The sequence below is a fragment of the Lissotriton vulgaris genome, chromosome 3_1, assembly GCF_964263255.1.
Source record: "Lissotriton vulgaris chromosome 3_1, aLisVul1.2, whole genome shotgun sequence".
Lineage (NCBI taxonomy): Eukaryota > Metazoa > Chordata > Amphibia > Caudata > Salamandridae > Lissotriton > Lissotriton vulgaris.
Genome location: NC_141689.1, coordinates 1,157,884,220 through 1,157,906,593, shown reverse-complemented (window position 1 = coordinate 1,157,906,593; position 22,374 = coordinate 1,157,884,220). Strand labels below are relative to the sequence as shown.

The 22,374-nt window shown below is 44.6% G+C and overlaps 1 protein-coding gene across 1 annotated transcript; it reads left to right on the top strand.

Annotated features, from left to right (window-relative positions):
• The first annotated feature begins 1,863 nt into the window (after window positions 1-1,863).
• Window positions 1,864-20,438, top strand: LOC147727613 (thioredoxin-like). The gene is made up of 5 exons (XM_086963147.1): window positions 1,864-1,887; window positions 11,475-11,579; window positions 18,733-18,792; window positions 19,478-19,543; window positions 20,202-20,438. Exons 1-5 carry the CDS (start codon window positions 1,864-1,866, stop codon window positions 20,262-20,264), a joined length of 318 nt encoding a protein of 105 aa, XP_086819273.1. The 3' UTR covers window positions 20,265-20,438.
• The last annotated feature ends 1,936 nt before the right edge of the window (window positions 20,439-22,374 follow it).

The following is a 22,374-nucleotide window of genomic DNA, read 5'->3' as shown; positions in this document are numbered from 1 at the left end:
CTGGCACGACGCCACCAAAGAAGAAGAAAGGAGAAGAGGTCTGGTTGGCACGTCTGCCAACACCAAAGAGAAAAGGAGAAGGAGAAGAAGTCTAAGCAGCACGACGACAGGAAGACAAGAGGATAGAAGAGAACTAAAAGGAGTGTGGACCAAGACACTACGACACTCAAAAGGGGAAACACCGAGGAGGACGTGAGAGGTGCACAACAGTTCACACGCACGACCAGGACACACGTAACATCACTGGAAGCAAGCATCCACGTGCGAACCCGACAGTCATCCAGGAATGACGGAAGCGAGCAAGCCGGTCTGTTGGCAACACCCACCTCTGGGATGGAACGGACACAAGGGCAATGGAAATCCAGGGGCAGAGGCCTCAGGGACACCGGTGGCAGCGGGTCCCCAACAAGAGACGGACTGTTGAAGCTCACGCTGAAGATCCTGGAGGATTGAAGGTCGCGCAAGACGGAACCAGCGCCAACAGAACCCTTTCAGGTGGAACTCGGACACGGAGTAGAGGACCCGTAGCGACGTCCTTCAACATGTTGAAGAGGCAAGGGGGCATGTCCACCGGTCCAGTGGAAGCCTGGTAGAAAGGCCTCCGGGGCGTCCAGTGAGAGGGGACATCTACGAGAGAGGGGTATCCGTGAGAGGGATAACCTGCAGCCGAATATCCCGTCAGTAACCGACACCAGTTTGAACCAAGTACCTTGACCAAGACGGTCCTGTGGAATGTAACACACTCGAGACCTGCTATTTATACCTCTACGCATTCACAGGATGTGAAACGGAGCGAGAGAGACTGTACAGCCGACTTACAAGCCGCAAGTCTGCCAAGGCAAGAAAAGACACCATTGCCAGCAATTGAAGTGACCGGCGGTAAAGAAGACTACGAGGGAGTCGTCGTGATTTGAGTTATGGGTTTTTGTGTGAACTCTATTTTCTTTCCCACAGGTTGGACTTTAGTTAGTGAAATTTTATTAACTAAGGTTGGGAGGGATGTACTGTCGGAAGACACAATCTAGTGTCTGAGTTCCTGCTGTAACAATACACCCAACACCCACCCACCACCAGGCGTCATACAGCACATGACCCTGGTCAATAAAAGGGGCCGAGCACACGTGCTCTGGGCCCATTACCTATCCCCTATCACTGTGTCCGTGTCTCATTCACCTCTCCACAGAATGAGGGCCTAGCGCCCTCACAAAACCCTACACCAGCCTTGCTTCTCGTAGGGAAGGACTATAAGTATAAAGTGGGTGTTTATGTACCGCTTGCAAGTTTTCAAAACACATAAATAAAAGGCTTTGTTATTTACAATCCCAATAGCTCAAACACGCGCAAATGCGGGACCTATTGTATTGCAAAGGCTTGTCTTCATTCTGTGATTGTGCCCTGTCATTTTAAAGTGCGTCTGTCCCGTTCTGAGGCGCGGAAGCCACCGGACTACAAGGCCTGGATTAATGATGGTGAAAGACAAACAACGAGTACCAGAATGCAGTTGGAAAAGGTGCCTGGAAACACTCTCACCTAAGCGGCAACATTCTTCCCTCTATCTGCTAGCACGTGTGCCCTTCTGGAGCCCTTCCTGTCAACAACGAAGGTGTGTTTTATCTTTTCAATTTCCAACGTCTAGGTCGGAGGAAAAAAAGTAGTGTTGATTTTTATTTTAAAGACAAAACTAATTCCCTCCCCCACAGAAGGCACCGTGACGCGGCCCCGCCCACTCTCACAGGTTTAAAAGCCCCTCGGGTAGCGCGTGCATAGCACTCTTCTTGTATTTGCTGTCGTTTCTGCGGCGTCCGTGTGGCCTCTGCGCGAGCAGATTTTTCTATTGCACTTTTTTCTCGGCCTGTCATCAGCATGGTGAGGAAGATCAGGAGTGTGGTAAGTCTCTCTTGTTAGTCAGTCAGTCAGTCAATTTTCTTTATTCGATTATTTAAAATCATAAAAGAGCAAGCATTTTGCATATCCTGGTTACAGTACATTTCATTGAAGCACAGAAACAATTTATCAAATTTGAAACATTCAATCAATATTATAAAACAGATGAGCCACGATGCAACATACATAAATATCTAAAAAAGCTAAAAGAGAAGGGTTTATTAAGCACAATTCATTTAAGAAATGAGGAAGAGAGGAAATTCATTTGTCAAAGATAAAGTGCCTGTGCCTTGTGCGGTGCTTATTTTTACGTGCGCCTGCAACCAGAAAACTAGCCACTGAAAAAGCTACATTTACATTGGGGAGGAGCTGCAAGAACAACAGGGCTGGTTTAACCTGGATGAAGCCCTGGTGGCGTAAAATAGGGAGCAGATAACTTTTCCTGAGCTCAGTGTAATGTCCGCAGAACATAATAAAGTGCATCGTATCCTGTGTCGAGAAGTGATCACAGTCGCATGGATCGGCATCCTCGGGTCGCGACCAAGATTTGAAGTTGCCCAGTACAAAATGAATTAAATCAAAGCGAAATCTCGTTAAGAGAAAGCGGTGATAGGAATTTGTGGTAAAGAGGAGATAAGGTTCCATTCCTGGGGCTAAGGAGAGCATGCAATGTTTCCTTACCATAGTCTTTTTTAGCTCTACTTCTTCCCTTTCCATGGCATATAAATTTGTCAGGGTGTTTTTAACTAGTTTTATATCGCCATAAGTTATTCCTTCTGGAGAACAAAAAAGCTCCGGACGACCTGCCAGGGTAAGCTGCATTTTAACGTATCTCAGCCAGGGAATGTGGAGGGCTCTATCCAGGGCTAAACAATCTTTTAGGATGGAATGATTTAAAGTTAGCTCCTGATTGAGCCATGTTTTTATCCAACCAATCACTGGAGCTAGTTTTAATAAGTCTGAGATATAGCCCACACCTAGCTCTGTGTGTATTGCAAAGGTCGAAGTTGATTGGGGGACAGAGAGCAAGGATCTCAAAAATTTATTCTCTACGATCTGTATTTTGGCTGGGCTGGTATATCCCCAGATTACCGAGCCATACTGGGCAACTGACAAACATTTGGAGTTATAAACTTTAATGATGCTTTCCATTGGGCGAGCACCCAGCTTTTTGGCAAAACCCAGCAGCCCTGCGGCCGCTCTAGCGACAGCGCTACTTTTGGCCAAAAGCTGAGGGCCCCAAGTACCCCTATCGTCAAAAGTGACACCTAAGTATGGGAAGGAGGAAACTCTCTTTACCTCCTTTCCTGCACAGGAGAAAGTTAGTGACTTTTTTTTCCTTCCTGCGGGGCCAGCAATCATTACATGTGATTTGTCTGTGTTAATTTTCATGTCCAAAGATGACATAAAAGTCCCGAAGGATGCAAGAAGTTTGTTTAGCGCGACTCCGGAGCGTGCCAGGAGGACAGCGTCATCCGCGTACAGGAGTACAGGAATCTTTGTCTCCCCCGCACGCGGAATATCGCTGTGGGCTGTTATCATTACTGCCTCTAGGTCGTTGATATATAAGGTGAAGAGGAGGGGAGCAAGTATGCACCCTTGCCTAACCCCCCTCTCCGACTTAAAGTGACAGGTGCATCTTCCGTCCTGAGTAACTCTGACCGAGGTCAGAAGGTCCTTATGTAACTCGGCCAGGTATTCGACCAAAGGGGGGTCGAGACCCATGGCCAGGAGGATCCGCCACAGCTTTGCCCTGTTGACCAGGTCAAAAGCCGATGACAGATCCATAAAGGCCATGTATAAAGACCCCTCCCTGCCGACTACATACTTATTTAGAATTAATTCTAAATTTAGGCACTGATCTAACGTTCCTCTCTTGGATCTAAAACCATATTGTGCATTAGATAAAATACCCCTATTTTCTAAAATAAGGGTCAGTCTTGATAATAGGACTCTGCCCATAATTTTTACACTAGAATCAATAAGGGAAATTGGCCTATAGCAGGCCGGGTCTGTCCTCTGACCCTTCTTAAAAATTGGCACTATAGTTGAGTTTGCCCAACTAGAGGGGAAAATAAAATCCCGTGTTGCATTAAAAAACATTGGTTAAAATTTTCGAGCTAAAATCAGGGGCACTCTTAAAAAAGTCTGCCGGAACCCCATCTGGTCCTGGTGCCTTTTTACAGAGTGTATCGTTGATAGCTTTTTTCACCTCATCCTGAGTAAAAGGAGAGATGGGATTTGGCGCTAAGGAAAGAGGAAGTACCTGATCTATACTCGTATCATTGTGACGATAAATATTACTAAAATGTGTCACCCATTGCTCGTCTGGTATGGTACAATCCGCTCTTTGATGATCTAACCCTACAAAGTATGGGTGATTTATTACTGCCCAAAATTTGGCACTATCTTTCTGTGTCTCAGGCAGTAACAGGTTATTCCACGCTTCATCTTTTATCTCGGATTTCCTCTTTCTAATAGCCAAATTATATTTTTTCCTTAGAGATGCTACCATTACTCTGTTTCTAGGTTTGTTTTTTAAGGCTTTAAGTAGAGTTGAATGAGCCTTAGAGCAATTTGTATCGAACCATTTGGGGCCCATGGTCTTAATGCATTTAACCTTCACAGTCAGATCTAATTTGACTTGTTGACAAATAGTGCTAAAGGCCTCGACCAGGGTATTACTAGAATTTTTGTTATCTAGACATATGGCGACTTCACCTTCTACCTTGGCTAGTGTATCTTGTAAGAAGGTTATAGGGGTAACTTTGTCCCATTTGAGCCTTCGATTTTGGTCACTCAGCGCAAGGTTTGTTGCACAAGAATTTCCAGAAGTTCTATTACCCAAAGCTCCCTGTGCTAAAACCTCTAAAATCACAGGATTGTGATCGCTAAAAACAGAGATTAAAACTTTGCAAACAAGTACATCAGATAAAAGTCTAAAAGATACAAAAATGTAATCAATAATTGTGCCTCGGTCCTTGCCCTCATAGGTCGGTAACCGTGAGTCATTTGGGCAAGAATAAAATTCATAGAGGTTGAAGGTAGCCAAAAGCAGTTCCAGAGCCTCGCCACTAGATGTGTGTTCAAAATGCGGCGTGGGAGAATAAAAAAGAGATTCCTCTGTTTCTCTTTGGCAACCCGCCTGGCAAGGATGAATATTGAAATCTCCCATGAGGATCACCTCATACCCATGAGAACTATTTGTGTCATAAGTTGATAGGAGGTCCTCGAGGGATGCTAAATGCTCGGTAGGAAATTGACTGGCTGGGGAATTATAAAAATTGATAAGTAAAATAGGATGGGAGTTTGATGAGCTCAATTCCACCATTAAACAATTTTTGGTGTTAGACTTAATATGCCTCGCTTTTCCTTTTACATCAAGTGAAATGTATAAAGCCAACCCACCCCTTGCTCTTCCTGCTTTACTGGGGTCTGCAGGTACGTAAAAAAGTGAATAACCATCTATTGGCAGACACACTGATGTTTCCCAAGTTTCCTGGAATGCAAGGATATCATAGTTTCTAATTAGGTCCAGCCAGTTCTTATCTTTAAATTTAGCTCTAAGCCCAGCGATGTTCCAGCTCATAATTCTTCGGACCTCAGCACTTAATGAAGAATGAGCCAAAGGGCCAGGAGCTGGCTGCAAACCTTCTGAGTTATTTTCTTCTCCGGCTGGCAAGAGTCAATCATTTTGGTCCATGAATGAAAGAGGCGCAAAACGATTAAAAAGTTCAAGTGGCTGAATGACAGGGTTAAACGCTGGGGGTTGGTGACGGTGAACTGAGGCGTTGTTCCTTAAATCTTGCCCCCATCTAAAGTGAGGCTCCCAATTAGTATCCCACCCTGGGGCGGGAGTCCTTGGAAAAGAGACATTCTGCTGCTCTCCATAAAAAAATTTCAAAGTAAGTGGAACCACAGTGCCTCTTCTTCGTTGGGGAGGAAAGATGTTTGTGAGAATATTGGGAAGAACGTCTGGGTTAGAGAGTCTCTCTTGTTAAAGCGGGGGTGGTGGCTTTTTTTGTCCACTCTTAAGCTTACCTGAGGCCTAGCTGGAGGAGGGCTGTCGAGAAATAGCGCTCGATTGTACAAACAGAAAACAAACCATGAAAAGTGAGAGGTACGTTACTGTTCAGTCGGCCAGGTTTTCATCTGAAGTGAGTCCTGGTCAGTGAATGAATATTTATATTATTTGGTATTCATTAGTAGAGGTTGCGACTGGCGAGCCGCCGAATAGGGTGACCAACCGTCCGTAAATTTCACGGACAGTCCGTAATTTCTGCCGTCTGTCCGTTGTCCGTGAAGGATCTTTTAACGGACGCCATTTGTCCGTAATTTTAACCGGGCACCGGTCGCAGCTCCCTGAAGCCGGCGCAGCTTCCACCCACCTCCCTTCTTGACTCCGATACTGAGGTCAGGTGTCACAGACTCCGAGGCAGTACAAAAGCTCACATACCCAGCAGCATTGGAGAGGCACAGCGGGGTGGCAGCCCTCACACCTCCAGCCCTTGATGAGCTGTTAAGAGGTGCTTGAAGGTGACTGCCCTCCCCCCCTCGAAGCTTCAGGAGCATCTATTCAGATGCAAACAGCCCTGAATACTCCACGTCTCCACAATTTAGAGGGGCTTCACACATTCCATTTCTGCCCAGGGCTACTGTGACACCAGAGATAGGTCAGAAATGCGAAGGTCTGGAAGCTGGGCACACTGCTTTCTGGGCCTGAGAGCATTCCTGCAGGAATGGGTGCTCGCTGCTGCCTCGTCACTACAGGGAAAACAAAAGTCATGGTAGAAACCAACAGCCTCTCATTTCATGATTTAAATGAAATCATGAAATGCGCGGTCTTTCGTTTCTACCATGACTCCCTCCATATACAACAGAAACACACACACACACACATTTCTGTGGAGGGCTTTAAGTAGGATGAAAAAAACTGGGTGTGGTGAAGGTTCTCGTTGGGGGGGGCTGATGTATAATGAGCGTGGCTTAACACTTTTAAATTAGAAGAAATCTGTACTTAGCATAGTATGCTGCCCCACTGCTCTGAAGAGATTAGGAACAGCTGCAGGTCATTGGTTGCAGGTAAGGGAAGGCATTGCTAAGCACCCAACTTTGAAATAATCCATGTGAGAGGGTTACCCCGGAACACTGGGAGCACGCGGGAAGGGAAATATTCACCCTGCTTGTTCATCACAGTAGTACTTCCGTGAAAGGCTGCTTCCCACTCGAGTCGAGACTCTGAATCGCACTTCATTCATTGGCCAGTCAAGGGTGCTTATGGAAAAAACGACAATGTCTTTAATGATAAAAGGCTGACAGCTTTATTGCTTCCCCGCTGTTATAGTTATATGGGGTCTGTACGAATGCGGAGCATGTGTTTGTTTCAAGAAGACAATGGTGCAATGCACGTTGTCCCTACCCGCCAAGCCCCGAGATTGTGAAGAGAGTCACCTGAGCATCCCATATCTGACAGATATTTACTGGCTTTCGGCTGAATAAGGGCCCCTCTGATTGATTAGGGGGCACCTGTGGGCCTAAAGAACACCTGTACCCCTGAAAGAAGACCGTGGGTTAATAGACTCGTTTTGGTTTTATACGTGATGTGTTTTGCGAAATCACATGTGTCTCGCTGTCACTGATAGCTTTAGAAACTCTCCAAGACAATCAATCTCTCCAAAACCTGTGTACAGATTGACTCAACATCCGGTGAATTCACCCTTGGGGCCTTTCATTTCTACCATGCGCCCATGCAACATACACACACAGCGTGTGTTTCTGTTGTATATGGAGGCATGGCAGACACCAAAGGCAGCGCATTTCAGGATTTAAATGAAATCATGAAATGTGCAGCCTTTAGTTTCTACCATTGCTGCCTCCATATACAAAAGAAACACGCACACACTTCTATGTGTGCAGAGTTTTAAGTGGAATGAAAAAACTGGGGGGGTCTCTAGTAAGGGTGGCCAATGTAATTATGAGCGTTGCTTAACACTGTTAAGCTAAAAATCTGTACTTCGCATAGTCTGCTGCCCCACTGGTATTGTGCTTCATGTGTCATTGCCTCTCCAGATAAATAATACGAGACACACTTATAGGGCCTGTTTCCGTTGGTTGTGTGTGCTTGGCTTGGGGGTCATTTTGCAAGCAGACCATTTAGAGGATTGGGCTAATTTTTGATCTGTTTCTAATGTTTTCTTCATATTTGTGCTTTACCATGCTATATTTGGATCCACGTTTTTCTCCAGTTTGCAGTAAAAATGTGGTGTAAAAGCCACCATTTGAATCAATTTAAAAAAAAAAATTCTTGCGCACCCTCCTTTTGTGTTTCGGGTTTGCTCGCTTCGCTCGCTTGCTCGTTATATTAGGGTACAACATTTTTCGCCTCACCACTTTCAAAATCCACAAGCCGCCCCTGGCCCTACCCCACCCTGGAAGAGACCAAGATGATTCTAGAATACTGCATGCCCACCCTTGTGCCCACCCTGGTGGATCCTGTTCCCCTCCTGTGATGGCTCCTGTCGTCCCGTCCCCCGGCCTGTGATGGCTCCTGTCCCCCCCCAGTGGTGGATCCTGTCTCTGCCCTGGGTGGCTTCTGTCCCAGTCCTGGAATGGCTCCTGCAGCGAGGGTGAAGTTTTTGACGGGCCTCTTCTCAAAAAGGCTCAAGTCAAAATTAATATGAAAAGGTGGGCGAGTCAATAAGTAAAGGGATGGCTGGATGAATTAGTGAAAGGGTGAATGGATGAATGAAAGATTGAATAAATGGATAATGAGAGGAGGGATAGATGAGTGAGTGGAAGGATGGAAGAGAGAAAAGGTAAATAGCTGGATGTATAGGTGGAAGGGTAGCTGGATGGGTAAAAGGGTGGATGGATGAGTGAAAGGATGGATGAGTGAAAAGGTGGATGATTGAGTGAGTGGGTGGATGCGTGAGTGAAATGATGGATGGATTGATGAACTGATAAGTGCAAGGGTGAATGGATGGACAGATGAGCAAAAGGGTGGATGTAAGGATGGATGAGTGAGAGTGAAAAGGAAGTTAGATGGCCAAAAGGATGAATAGATGAGTGAAGGAGTGAAAGGATAAATGGATGAGAGAAAGGATGGATGAGTGATAGGGTCAATGGATGGATTCATGAGTGGATGGATTCATGAGTGGATGAGTGGATGAGTAGATGGGTGGATGGATGGAAGGAAGGATTGCTAAGTGAAAGGGTCGATGGAGAGAGAAAGGGAGGATGGATGACTGAAAGGGTGGAAGGATGAGTGACTGGGTGGATGGATAGTAAGTGAAAGGATGGCTGGATGGGTGAAAGGGTAAATGGCTGGATGGATGAGTGAATGAATGGATGGATGGGTAGAAGAGTGGATGGATGAGTGTACAGATGGATAGGTTGAAAGGGTGGATGGATGGATAATGGATGGATGAGTGAACGGATGAATGAAGGAATGGATGAGTGAAATGATAGATGGAAGGATACATGATGGATAGGTTTGCAAATGGTTTAATATGTTTGGATATGGCTGGGCTTACTTATATACTATTGCGCGACCTCTGATGTGTCTGTAAAACTTATCCAATTGTCCTGAAGTTTTGTCCTGAATTTTGACCTCCTGTCCTGAATTTGTGTCCTGAATTTTGACCCTTTGTCCTGAATTTTTACACTCACCGTCCTGAATTTGCACCAATGCCAGTTGGTCACCCTACCGCCGAAAGCTGAAGCCCGGCTCTGGTACTGCTGGAATCCCGAGTTTTCATGTGGCTTCGGCTTCCCTTGCTCCCTCTATCTAACCAGGATGTGGCCTTGGGGCCAGCGCTGCCGACTCTGGCGTGGGCTCAACCTCCTGTGACTCCATTCAAAGCCGTAATCTCCCCTGTGTGTATGCAATGAATGTTACTTAATGTAACCGGTGTTCATGTTAAGAACGCTAAATTCTCGCTAAACAGAAATTCCAAAAACTGGCACCGAGGTTAAAGCAAAGATGTAACGTGAGACGGATGGATGCCCATTTACTTGCTTGTTTCTGCAAGGTAATCTCAGAAAACGTGACTAAATCACGGCTTTCCCCGCTTTGATCCTGTCTTCGTTATCGCATTTTGATAAGTGGATTCAGAGTAACAGTTGTACAAAGAGCTAGTGTTTGATTTGATAAAACTGTGGTTGCTGTAAAATCTGGGCCCAGTAAGTAAATGAAGTACAGGGTTTAGATAACGAGTGACCTGTATTAGTATTTAAACATGCCCCATTGGAGAACTATCACTCTTAATAAATCCTTACTGGTGCAGTGTCATGTGACTTATTTTAAAGCTTCCACATGTTGACGAAATGTACTATTTGAATTTTGAAGAGACGGTATCATATTTTACGCGGTGCTTGTTACATGCTCTACATATCAAATATTCCGGGCTCGGCTCGTGCGGAGATCAGCGCCAGACCCTTGGCTCGGCTCTCACTGTTAATATATTGGCTCGCCCATCTCTATTAGACCCAGCTGCTCCAGGCAAGCAACTAGCTATTGCCTTTTAGGCACAATTGCTTTTTAGCCAATGGAAACGTTCAATTTCCGTACCAGTACTTAAAAATGTTAAAAATCAATACCACTGGCTCCATAATCCAACCTGATGTCTAATCGAGTACGGCCGTTGATAATTGTAATTAATAGTTCAAGTTAGAAGTTAATGCGTTTTTTATATAGTCCTGTGTGGCTGATAATTGCATCCGATATTTTGCCAGTCAATGGCCAATTTGAAGTTTCTCTTTCTGACCTCCCCTCTGGTAGGCGCTTTGTGTTAAATTGGTCTGGCCTTGCTCCTTAATAAACACGTTTTGCCAACCGGACCATCAATGGAGGAGTACTAATAAGATGCGTCACAAGCGTGGCTTCTACGCAGTGTCCTTGAGACCGTCCCTAACGTTTGGTTCTCTAAAGATCTCGTTAACTTTGCAATAAGCAGCACCCTACAGATATCCGAGGCTCGGCGTAGAACAAGGGGTGCGTGCAGTTGGTCCCTGCACATTTGAGTATTTGGGATGTGGCATGTGGAGTAGTCTCAATGTAACTTTGAGTTTCCCAACATAGGGGTGTGTAAACTCTCTTAATTTGCTTTTGCAAAATTATGTAAATCTGCAATTTTAAATTGGCCCTTCTGCTTTATTTTAACGTAAATAAATCTCCTTACATAGTACAGAAACAATTACTAATGTTCTGGTTATTCGTGCTCAAAGCTTGCAGGTTTAATTGTACCACATGGTGGCAAGCCATAATTTAGCCCTAGGTGAATTCGTAAAAGATTACAACGTTATATTGAGAATTTCACCAGGGCCTAGTTTATATCCGAACTAGATAGTGTAAATTGATACAGAGAGAGCGGGTGCAATCTGCATCGGGTTAAAAATCTGATGTAAAACCATCCAAGGTTATTTCCTGGCATCACTTGGTTGCAGCTCGAAAGATGAACCTTGGCTAGTGAGCCTTCTGTAGGGTAAGAGGCGGCATCTGTCATGGCCATTGGCCAGATGAGCTAGAAGGGTAACTGACTTTCGTAACTTCCCAGGGATTGTTAATTTTCTACATCTGTTTTTTTTTTCAGGCGGAGTTTGATGATATCCTGGCAAAGTCCCACTCAAAGCTGATCGTCATAGACTTCACTGCCTCTTGGTGTGGGCCATGCAGAGCGATTGCACCAGTGTTTCAGGTATGGAAGCACCTCTTTAATACCGCTTTTGAAGGGTCCCTTCTTGATAAAGGACTTCAACTAGGCCTGGCTTTGTACCCTGCTGCATCTGAGGGGGAGCTCTGACATCACCAGCCCCCTGGAAATAGGACCACCAGCCCTACAATCCTCAAAGTTTGGTGGCGCTGCAAGGCTAGCAAAGGGTTGCCCACAGGTGCTCAAAGCATACCTGTGTCTCCACAGTGGGGGACATGCCAGGGACAAGGGCAGGGTAATCTGCGGCTGGGCTAGGCCACATTCCTTGTTTCATCCAATGGGTAACCTGCCTACTCAACCTGTGTGTGTGCTCTTGGAGGTGCAGCATCACCCTCACTATATGAGCCTGACGAGTCTTGATTTGTTCAAATTAGGCCTCCAAATGAGCACATTTACACATTAAGCAGTTGAAGTTGTTGTCAAATAAATACTTAACTTCCCCAGAAGTTACTGGGTGCTGGCCCTATATAAAGTGGTACTTTTTTACGCACTGTGCCTCTGCAACTAGAGCGAGGTTCATAGATACAGCTATAACAGACACCCACCAGCGAGCCGTCCCGGTTTTTATAAAGTGGATCTCCCTACCCCACCCTACTGCTTGCTTTGGGCCCTGTGCTCCTGGCAGTGCTTCTTAAACATTATTAAAAGCAATGCCTGATAATGCTGGAACACGCTCTACTCTTTTGCTCCTCTACAGGGACTGTAAAAGTTTATTTTTATTCCCAGTGTTTTCTGTTTAACATGGTAGAGTGAAAGATCACTGTTGCTCCCTCTGGAGCGACACTGTAGTGGTGGTTGGCATTAATTCGCGGGGTGAGGTAAGGGGGGGCAGGGTTACATAATGCAAAAATAATTGTATGTGTATAAACTTACCTTGCCCTTGGGTCCCACGTCTCTGCTCCTGGTCTCCTCGTGGGACTCTAGGAACAGGAAGAACACCCAGGCTCCTCTGACAAACCACGCTGAGCATCCTAGTTCAACGTTCAACCAGGGAATGGGGCTTGGGCATGTTATCCATGCAGGCTGGAATGTAGCATGCATGGCGAACAGGGAAAGTGTGCATGACTGTTTTGGGCGACCCAAGAAGGCCAACCGAAGTTATTGTGCACTTAAGTGTGGGCCAACCCCACCTGCCCCGAAGGAAACCTAAAATGATGATTCAAAGTTATCACTTTATATTTCCTTTAATCTGCACTGCTCAAAAGAAGTGAGGTGATGCTCCTTCGCCATAGCGGAGGAGCCGCCACTGCACATTTAGGCAGTGGCGGCTCCTCCGCTACTGCCTGAATGTGCAGTCAAGCCAGAGATATCTGAGGAATAACTAGTGGTGCTTCATTAGTATAAACAGCAGGGGACTTATCCTAAAAAGCAATAGTGGCATAGGTGCCAGACGGACAAATGGAAGAGGGAGTGAATAAGCTCAATTTAAAAAAAAAAACCTGAATATATAAACTCACTACAAAGCTTACTAAGGGGATAGCAGATTGGGGTATTCTCCAGTGAAAAAGAAACACCCTTTATGGGGATCTTAAGGACTCCACTTCAGGCTAACGTGAGCCTATTGAAACCCAGCTGGTGGCAGTCATAGCAATTAAGCTGTCTGAACCCCCCCCCCCCCCCCCCGACTAACCATCTTGAGTGCTAGGAGGGGCTAGTACACAATCTCAATGTGGTAGACTGGTGGAAAATGACCTTATCTCGTGTAACACTGGCTTAGAGAATTACCTCTCCCACACTTCTTGGGACTGGAGAGGCTTAGCACTCACCTAGTTGATTGTGATTTGATCTGGTCAATGTGGATGAAGCCTGTGACCCTCATTATTCAGACAAAACCACTTTTGAATGCAGCAGTGTAGCAAGGGCATCAATTATTCCCAGTGTTTATGGTGACCATAAGCTCCGCATATATAGACCTTTACTTATCTAGGAGGCTGGAGAAATAAGTGCGTCATCTATCACTAACCACTAAAGTCCAATGGCTTGCATTTAATATTTCAGAAATGTGAATACAAACACCTTTCAGATCAATTGTGTTGAAACCGTTCCACCCTGGTGAATACCTGCCTTGTGCCTCATTCGCATAGAGGGACAGCTCATTTGTACACTGAAACTTGGTGGTTGCTAGACTGCTACTGAACCGTACTTGGCACCAGATCCCTCGGAGGCCAAGTAGTTTGATAATGCCCTGTAGGAAGGCAATGACATAGCCCTGACTGCCTGAAGGAGTCTCCTAGGATTTTTGTAAAATACAAAGATGTGGAGTCCTTGTTACGGAAACTAGGAATTGCACAACCAATCTCGGGGTAAACTCATAATGGCATGTAGGCTGAAAGATACCAGTGCCTTCTGGATGGTGACAAATAAGACCAGATCTGAATATGTCAAGCAGAACACTTACCATCTGCCTCTAAGACTGGGTTGACAGTCGGAAAAGTTTTATAGTTTGAGGGCCACCAATCACTACGAAGTTAGACTTCCCCGTAGACGTTATCTGTGCATGTTGAAGTCTTAGGGGCAATTAAGAGCCTACCCAACAAAGCCCAGGGACTGGATGATATCCCTATGGACCTATCTAAATGTGCACCAGTAATCTGGGCTTTCCCTCATTTGTAATTCTTTTAATGCTGTCTGTAAAGTGGGCCTCCTGCGGACATGGCGTTCTGCTTTAATGATGCCAATTTTTGGTGGGGAGTTGTTTTAGAGCACCTCCCCATGTGTCAAGGTGACAGACATGCTGTTGGATGTGCAGTGTGGGTCTGAGCACCATGGAGCAATGCCAAAATTTACTTCGACTGGTCAGTGAATATACTATTGCACCATGGAGCAATGCCTAAATTTACTTCTACTGGTCAGTGAATATACTATTGCAAGGCAGGGTACTGCCTGCCTGGCCTTCGTGGAGCTCTCGTGTCTTCGACAGCGTAGTCTGGCCCAAACTACAGGAGGCTTTATCTGAATTTGGGGTCTGGGACAATCTGGTGCAGTTCTTGAGAGAACTTAATTAAGATCTGTCTGTGGAATAGCCAGTCAGGTGAATGGACAGATGGCTATAATCTAGGGAGAGGGGTGCTGCAGGGCTGTGTATTGGCTCCTGCATTGTTTCCTTTGCATTTAAAATGGCCTTGATGCAGCACTTTCAAATGCTGTATCAGATTCTCCTTCAAGTGGCAGTGAAAAGGTCCCAGTGGGATTATACACAGGATGTGATATTATTATCTAGAACTCCTGTAGTTTTTAAATGTTTTATTCAAAGTTTGTCTTTTTTATGGGGACAGCGAGCCTGGTTACTACCCTAACAAACAGGTTTATCATTGTTTGCAAGCCCAGAATCGCAAAGGTGAGGGGTGCCCATCTGCAATGTCAGCCTATTGCTCAGATTGAGGATTTTTCATATCTGGGAGTAGGTATGGATGCTAGGAGTAATTGAGGACCTTGTATCACTCATGTGAGGCCCACGTTTTAGGCTCGGTGGGTTACATTTTCAATTTGCCCACATGCAGGGGGGAAACATGTAGTCCCTCTCCTAGAAGTTTGTAAGAGGAAGTTTGACCTGGTCCTCGCCTAGTGTGTAGGCATTTGGGGATACTCAAATACAAGCCCCCTGCAGGTGGTGTAAATAATAGTGCTTAGGTGGCTTCTGGGAGTGCCCCTTGCTTGCTCTACCTATATCATATAACTTGAGCCCAGAATTGAGTATGCAGAGGATACAATCAAGCTGTCTTCCTGTCTATGTAGTATTTTATCTGGGCTACCCCACATGCCTCATTGAATAGAGCAATCCAGGATTGCCTCAAGTTCGAGAATGGCATAAATTCCCTGGTTTGCTTACTTCAAATCTGGGCGTACCAACTTTACTTTTCCTTTATTTCTCAACCTTTCCACCATATAGAAAACTGATGTATCCGAAGTTAAATCCACATTTAAGGAATGGTGAAGAGCCCTGGGGGAGGACCGCAAATGAAATAAAATGATCAGTCTAAGTACGGAGAAATTCACACTTCAACACAAATCCTTTAATGGGTTCTGAAGTAGTGTGCTAGTTGCTGAAAAAAGCACTTCAACACTTCATCAGGGGCAGCAAGGACTATATAAATGCAAACCTTTTTTTCCCCTCTTCTCTTCCTCCACTATCCTTCTCAATCCAAATAACAGACTAATATCCACCTTTCAAATTACATTGCTATTTCACTATACTAATTGAAAACTAATCCTTTGTGGGTTCCTAAGTAGCGTTCTACTCACCAAAAAAGCACTGACACCTCGTCGGGGGTAGAAAGCGCTATATAAATGCAATTACATTTCTTCTGCTCCATCCCTGGAGCCAAACCTAGAGTGGGTTGATGGCACTTTAGATGGGCTACTGATCCCCATGTTCAGGTAAGGATTAGTGAGGTGGCAACTTTGTTTCCCATTTGGCCAATTTGAGCCCTCACTTTCTGATATTTCCATGTGATATATCCTGTTTCATAACCCCCGCAGTCTGCCCCACTCCCTCCTGTATGTCATATATACCCCCTGTACTGTATTCCTTCTTATAACAAGAAAAGCCAACGTACATGTGTGTCGTGTGGTGGTCATTTGTTGGCCGCAGTTTATTTGGAATACAAGGAAACATGTATATACTTTACATCATGCTATTACAACTTCCTTGGTATTGTCTCTTGACCCTTCTGGGTCGTTTCCTTTGGTAGGTTGGATTTTTGCGCCCCGTTTGCGCGGGAAGGGAGTAGCTTCTGTCCTGGAGTTAGGCCATCTCGGTATCTTGTCTGACTTTGTTGTGCCCTGCCGTCCGGCGGGGGCTGGGCTGCGAGTGCCGTCTGTTTGCTACCCCCCCTATTCGGTAGGCCAAGTTACCCAGACGTGAGGTATCCCAGAGTGTGAGGTCCTACCACTTGTCCTTAGGCCAGCTCACCCAGCCGTGAGGCATCTGAAGTTGAGTGGACCTATTCTGGCACACCGCCCTCCGGTGTGCCTCTGTACCAACCGATATCAGCATAGTTCTCCGCCACACCTTGCTTCTTCCTCAGCCCTGCGACATTGCTGATCCTTAGGTGTGGGTGGGTGGGACACGATTGGGCTCCGCCGTCATTGCTGCTTCCCCCGCTCCGTGAAGATAGGAGCATGCCTGTGGGAGCAGTCCTTATATGCCCCCTGACTTGCCTTCCCTCCCGCTAGGGCCCCCTTTCCATTGGGGGAAGTTTGTAACCCGCCATGACCCCCATTGGCTAGGATGTCTGCACCAGTCCGGTGGCTGCTGCGGGGGGAAGAGAGAGGGGGAGGCTTTTTGACCTCTTTGTCTTTTTCGCGCCAAACGCCGCCCCACCACTAGTTTGTCCAGAAGGGGGGGCACGGCGCAGGTTATGGCGCCGGCTCTCGAGCCCCCTTCGGGAGCAGCCTCTGCAATTTTACTTTTATAATTTTTTGATCTCCCAGAAATATTCTCAATTCAGACTATACATTAACGAGGATTAGAACTTCTAGAATATCCCTGGCGTATTTGCACCAGCGTGTCTCAATTCAAATGTTAACATCTTTTTAAAGTGCTATTAGTAAACTAAAATCACAAGTTTTAACTTGAAGGTTTTAACCAAATATGGAAGTTATACGCAGTTTGTTGTACCAATTTTGTGATTTTCAACAATGCCTGTATATGTATTAACCTGCTATGCTAAATAAGTCTGTGGAATTTACTGCCTTGACCCGTGAATAATTCATGTAATTAGAGGACTGCAAGTTACTAGGTTTTTTTAATCCAACTTGTATTCACTTTTTGTGTAGATTTTTAAGTGATGAATGGTTATGACTTTGTGCTTTTATGGCTAAATTAAAGTGAATTTGGTTTTTGTATTCAGGTAGGATAGTTCTCCGTTATCTGTCGGGTCCTCAGTTTGATTAAACCCTTTGAGACCCATGGCAGCTTTCCTTGGTGGCTGTTTCCTAGACCAGTTGCGGTGAGTTAGTGTATTAAAAAGATGTATAGATGAGTTTTGAACAGATGAAGAGGTACTGCAACCCCTTCTAAAGGCTGTAAGAAATCTGCAATACATAAAAATAAATCCTCCTCCCACGCTAATTAACTGTTTTGTATGTATCTTCTGCATTTGGAGGATTTTTTTGCTATCTCCAGAAACTTGCTAGAGTAAGGTGTATTGGTGCCAACCTTCATGCTTCTGTGCTGTAGCCGTATGGCAGCAATATCTCTATACTTTTTCAGTACTTCCAAAAGTCTTTCCTGTGTGCTGCAGTACAGCATATTAACTTGGTTTCCGTCCTGAAACCTTTGATCACTTTACTCTTCTGGAAGTGGGGAGCACCAGAAGATAGAGCCCACTTATGGATTGGGTACTGAGCAGAAAAATGACTGGACTCTTTACGCTTTCTTGCACTTTTCAGTTGGTGTGGTCCTTTCAGTAGTGCACTGTTCTTGGTCGTCGCCAGGTAACCGTTTAAGAGCCAATTCAAACATGAGGACCGTACTTGGAGCTGGGCAGTGTAATGTTGTGCAAAGTGGGTGCGACCACCCTGGCCCACGAGCAGCGCTAATGTGTTTTGTCACCTTCCCCCCCCCCCCCCCCCCCCTTAAGCGTAGGTTAAATGGCTCTGCCCGACGTAGGAACGGAGAGCACGTTGGTTTGTTAATAAAAAGCCCAAGACCCTGGGCGTGGCAGGCAGTTGACTGACCACTAATCATACACACGTGTGGTCTCCTTTAATGCTTGCTGTGAGGCCTATTCACGACACGACAGGCAGGGAGGCTCAATTGATTGCAAATACTATTAAGGGCGTCCAAAGTCAAACAACTAAAGGCTGAGAGGCTGCACCTTTGGAAAAGGGCCATTTCTACTGTGGTCTGACTGTCATGAATTGTGTTTGATGGAACTGGTTAAGTGTTAAACTTCGGATAGTCTTAAGTTTGTATTAGTGCTTGCATGTCTGTTTCCTAGTATTCTGAAATTCTTTACTCATTCACTGTGCATCCTACTTCGTGCTGGTGTTTAATGGTGAATGTCAAACATGAAATTGCTTTATTAGTATGTTCAAAGGTATGAAGTGTGTAGTGTGGCTTGACGCATGCTTCTTAGCAGGTGGGAGTGTCCATGACGTGTAAACTGTTTTTTTCTTTATATACTTTCTGCAGAAGTTCAGCACGGAGTTCCGGGGCGTAGTATTTCTGAAAGTGGATGTTGATGACAACCCGGTAAGTGAAATGGGCACTTCTCAACGCTGTTACTATGGTCAGTAAACCTCACTTTCCGAAGCGCATTCCCCTCTCGCGAGTTAAGTCACTTAATTAACCTGGCATTGGCACTTTTGTTTTCCCTTAGCCCGAGAAATCTGACACAGGCCGTAACCATGTAAATTGGCCTTTAGTTTAATCTTTAGTATAAAATTGTCCCTGTCTTTGTTTATAACTATTCTCTGAATTCTCAAATGGAGCAGAGCAGTATTGAGCAAACCTTCTGAACAGCACTCATCTGTTTCATTGAATATCCCTGTACAGGTACTGTCTGAATGTTGAAATGGCTGACTTGGCCAGAGGGTGCTGCCTACTTAAAGTTAAATTTATTTTCTACACCCAGAACATATGAATCACTTTATTGGCTGACTCTGTAGTCTCAACGTGATTTTCATACGCCTAGGCTATATACGCATGTATGTTGATGATATATAAGCATCAACCTCCATTAGCCTAATATGTACGAGGGTAACTATCTGAACTTGTAGCCGTCTGCAGGCATAGATTGGTTTGCAAGTGACTCCTGAAATCACGGTTTGCTTGGCTCCATGTGTACAATGTTTTTTTTAATGTAGTCATGATATCATTTGCATTATAACGGCGTTTGCCATTAAACTAATGTATGCTGGAATTGTCTTACCAACAGGTGTTGGCCGAAAGATACAGAATAGAAGCAATGCCCACATTCGTTTTCATCAAGGATTTTAAGAAGGTATTTTTGGAATTCGGCTTTTCTACCAGTATTTGAAGCTCTTTGCACAGCAAATTAAGACCCCCACCATCAGCTGCTTTTGTTTCTGCGGAAAACTGGAATTAGTTCCACACAATAAGCAATGCCAACTAAAATATATATAAAGATTTTACGGACTGATCCCTTTATGCCCATGGTATTGGAACTGGGTGGTGGCCCCTCGGTGAAGGTATATTTGAGGTCCCTTTCTGCTAATGTGATCCAATGGATGTTTCTGAGACCTCTGGTTGTGGCCCGCTGTGCAAAGCAGCTGCATTCTTTCACAGGGAGAACTAGAAAATCTGTTTTATAGCTCTCCTTTTGAGATGTGTAACGGCTGAAGAAAATTGAAATGCAGCCAGGTTTACAATTGTATGTGACTTAAACTTTTGATCAGCGATTTCAAATTTACATGAATCATTGTAACCTGGTGTTATCTAAAGAGAATTGCCTGCTATCTTCCTCCTGCCTGAAGTTGTGAGCTACAAGAGGACTGGTGTGAATCTCAATTCTCAGAATGGTTTTGATACTCTAGTTTATTCATGGAATTTTAGACCACAGGATGTTTTGTCCTGCCCTTGAGCTGTGATGTTGGTGTATACAAGAATATGTAGCTTATTTTTGTCATCTTTCTTTTTAGGTTGCTACAGTTAGAGGAGCTAATGAGGCAGCAATCAAAGCAAAACTGAGCTCTCTTTGCTGATTTTACGTTTGTTTTGCACCATGGCAATTTGGAGCTTCACTGATCAGGACCACGGGCGAAAGTTAAATTTGAACTCATGTTATATATTTTATAAACCTTTATTTATATAAATAAAAACTCGTTATAGCAGGCCCTTTTATTAAGGGACTGATTATTTAAACATGTATTTTTCTAATAAATTATTCACTTGAGTCCCTTCCATCTCTTATTTCATATCCGTGGTATTTGTTATTTCATGTGGGGCTGGTGGCTTTGATAAAATTTGCTCGCCCTTTACCCGAAGTGAGCAGTAGTCTGGCTGTGTGTGACCAGAGTAATCCTTTGGATCGTGACTAACTTTGAGTTGCTTGAAAGGAAATCTACGGCATGGCTTGCATGTGTGTGGCATAGAAAATTGGCTGTTGATTGTGTAGGTCTGTTCCAGTGATGGGTCTGTGGTGTGGCCGTTGGGTGTGTTAAACAATATAGTCTGGTCTCCAAGGATGCATAGGTTTGCAAATCTATGGCTGAACTATTTTAAACGTTTTTAAAGTAATATCTTCGTAATGGTATGTTGGATGTTTGTTGTTTTGGTCTTTGGTTTAGATAAAGATACTTTATTCCTCACAACTGGTGTGGTGTCTATTTGCAGTGGTTTCACTGTTACTGTGTTATGTACAAATATCTTACAGATTTCCTTGAAGATGAGCCTGAAAGCTTGTGCCAAGTTATCAAAGGGGTGAGCAGGGTATTATCTTAAATGTGTAATCCCCTTACCCTGACTAGAAGCAAGGGTCCCTACTTGGACTGGGTGCAAGCCACTGCCAACTAAAAAAACCTCAGCTCTAACAGCAGTGAGGATAGCACTTGTGTTTGTACTTGACATACAGTGATTGGTGTACACTACTGCCAGGACGCAGACCACTGCAGAGCCACATACTGTATTTGATTTTTCTGTTTTGCAATGCCTGAGTTTTGATCCACAATCAGCAGTACTTGCATAGTTAGTGTTTGAGCAGGAGAGATTGGTCCCTCTGCTCTGAACGTTCTACAGGGATGTCAAGTGCTCTTTTAAAGGCAACACTAGGGAGGAGGAACTGCCAAAGGTGCTGTGGACCTGGTCGGCAACCAGGGAGGATGATGAGCACTTTGAGGAGAAGGAACAAAGTCTGCACCTGGGATGGCTGTGGGAGCCAGCATTGCCTGTGGGGTAGGGGGGCCAGCCTGAATGGTGGAAGAGCTCCTTCTGCTACAGCGAGACTCCAGAAATAAACTCTAAATTGCCATGGCCATTTCTCTAAAACCTCAAACACACATCACATTCAACAGTGGGGCCCATTACACTGCATACTTACTCTGTTCATATAATTCAGGTTCAAAGATCTGGCCAACAACCCAGGAGTCCAACTATAACATTGGCGGAGTGTCTAAACCTATTAAACTATTTTATTTAACCCTGCAATGTAAAGCATTTTGCCATGTTTTCATTTTAAACACTATTTATTCAGACACACCACCATAATGGCAATGGATCTGCTAGAACGAAAATTGGGCGTAGGAAGAATCAAAGATTATCTTTTATATTCTACATTTATCTAATTTTTATTCAAGGCAAACCTTAGTATCTCAGACTTAGCATTTTCTTCTTTATTCAAGAAGAATTCTTAACTTTATTTTCAAAATGATCATTTATTTTAAAGCTCAGAAAATAGACATTTAGAAGTTTAGCAGAGAACAGATATTTCCAAGTTCATTCTCTCCTATCCTCCCTAGCTAACACCCTCATCTTATCATAACTGACCTGCAAAGGAAAACAAACAGTCAAAGTTCTTACGTTCCAAGCAATTGATATTCAGTCCAGCAGCATCTCCACAGGAAATCGAAAAGGCGACCCCTCCCCCCCTTCTAGCCAAAATCAGGGGTTTTTATACACTAATTCCCTAACTTAATCTATCTAAAAAGTAACTAACATCTCCAATCTGTACTCCGATTGGACAAATTTGGGGTAGATGAGCACTTCCTTACCGCATTTGTTTTTCACATGACTCAGCGGAAATATAAAAGTCTTTTGTTAAGACAGTTTGTGGCCTAGGCGCATCACACTTTAGCAACATTGCTCTCTTTTCCCATA

Coding starts and splice junctions, on each gene's coding strand:
- LOC147727613 (XM_086963147.1), top strand. CDS start 1,864: ATGGTGAGGAAGATCAGGAGTGTG. Junction 1,888..11,474: donor TGAGGAAGATCAGGAGTGTG/GTAAGTCTCTCT, acceptor TTTTTTTTTCAG/GCGGAGTTTGATGATATCCT. Junction 19,544..20,201: donor TCATCAAGGATTTTAAGAAG/GTATTTTTGGAA, acceptor CTTTCTTTTTAG/GTTGCTACAGTTAGAGGAGC.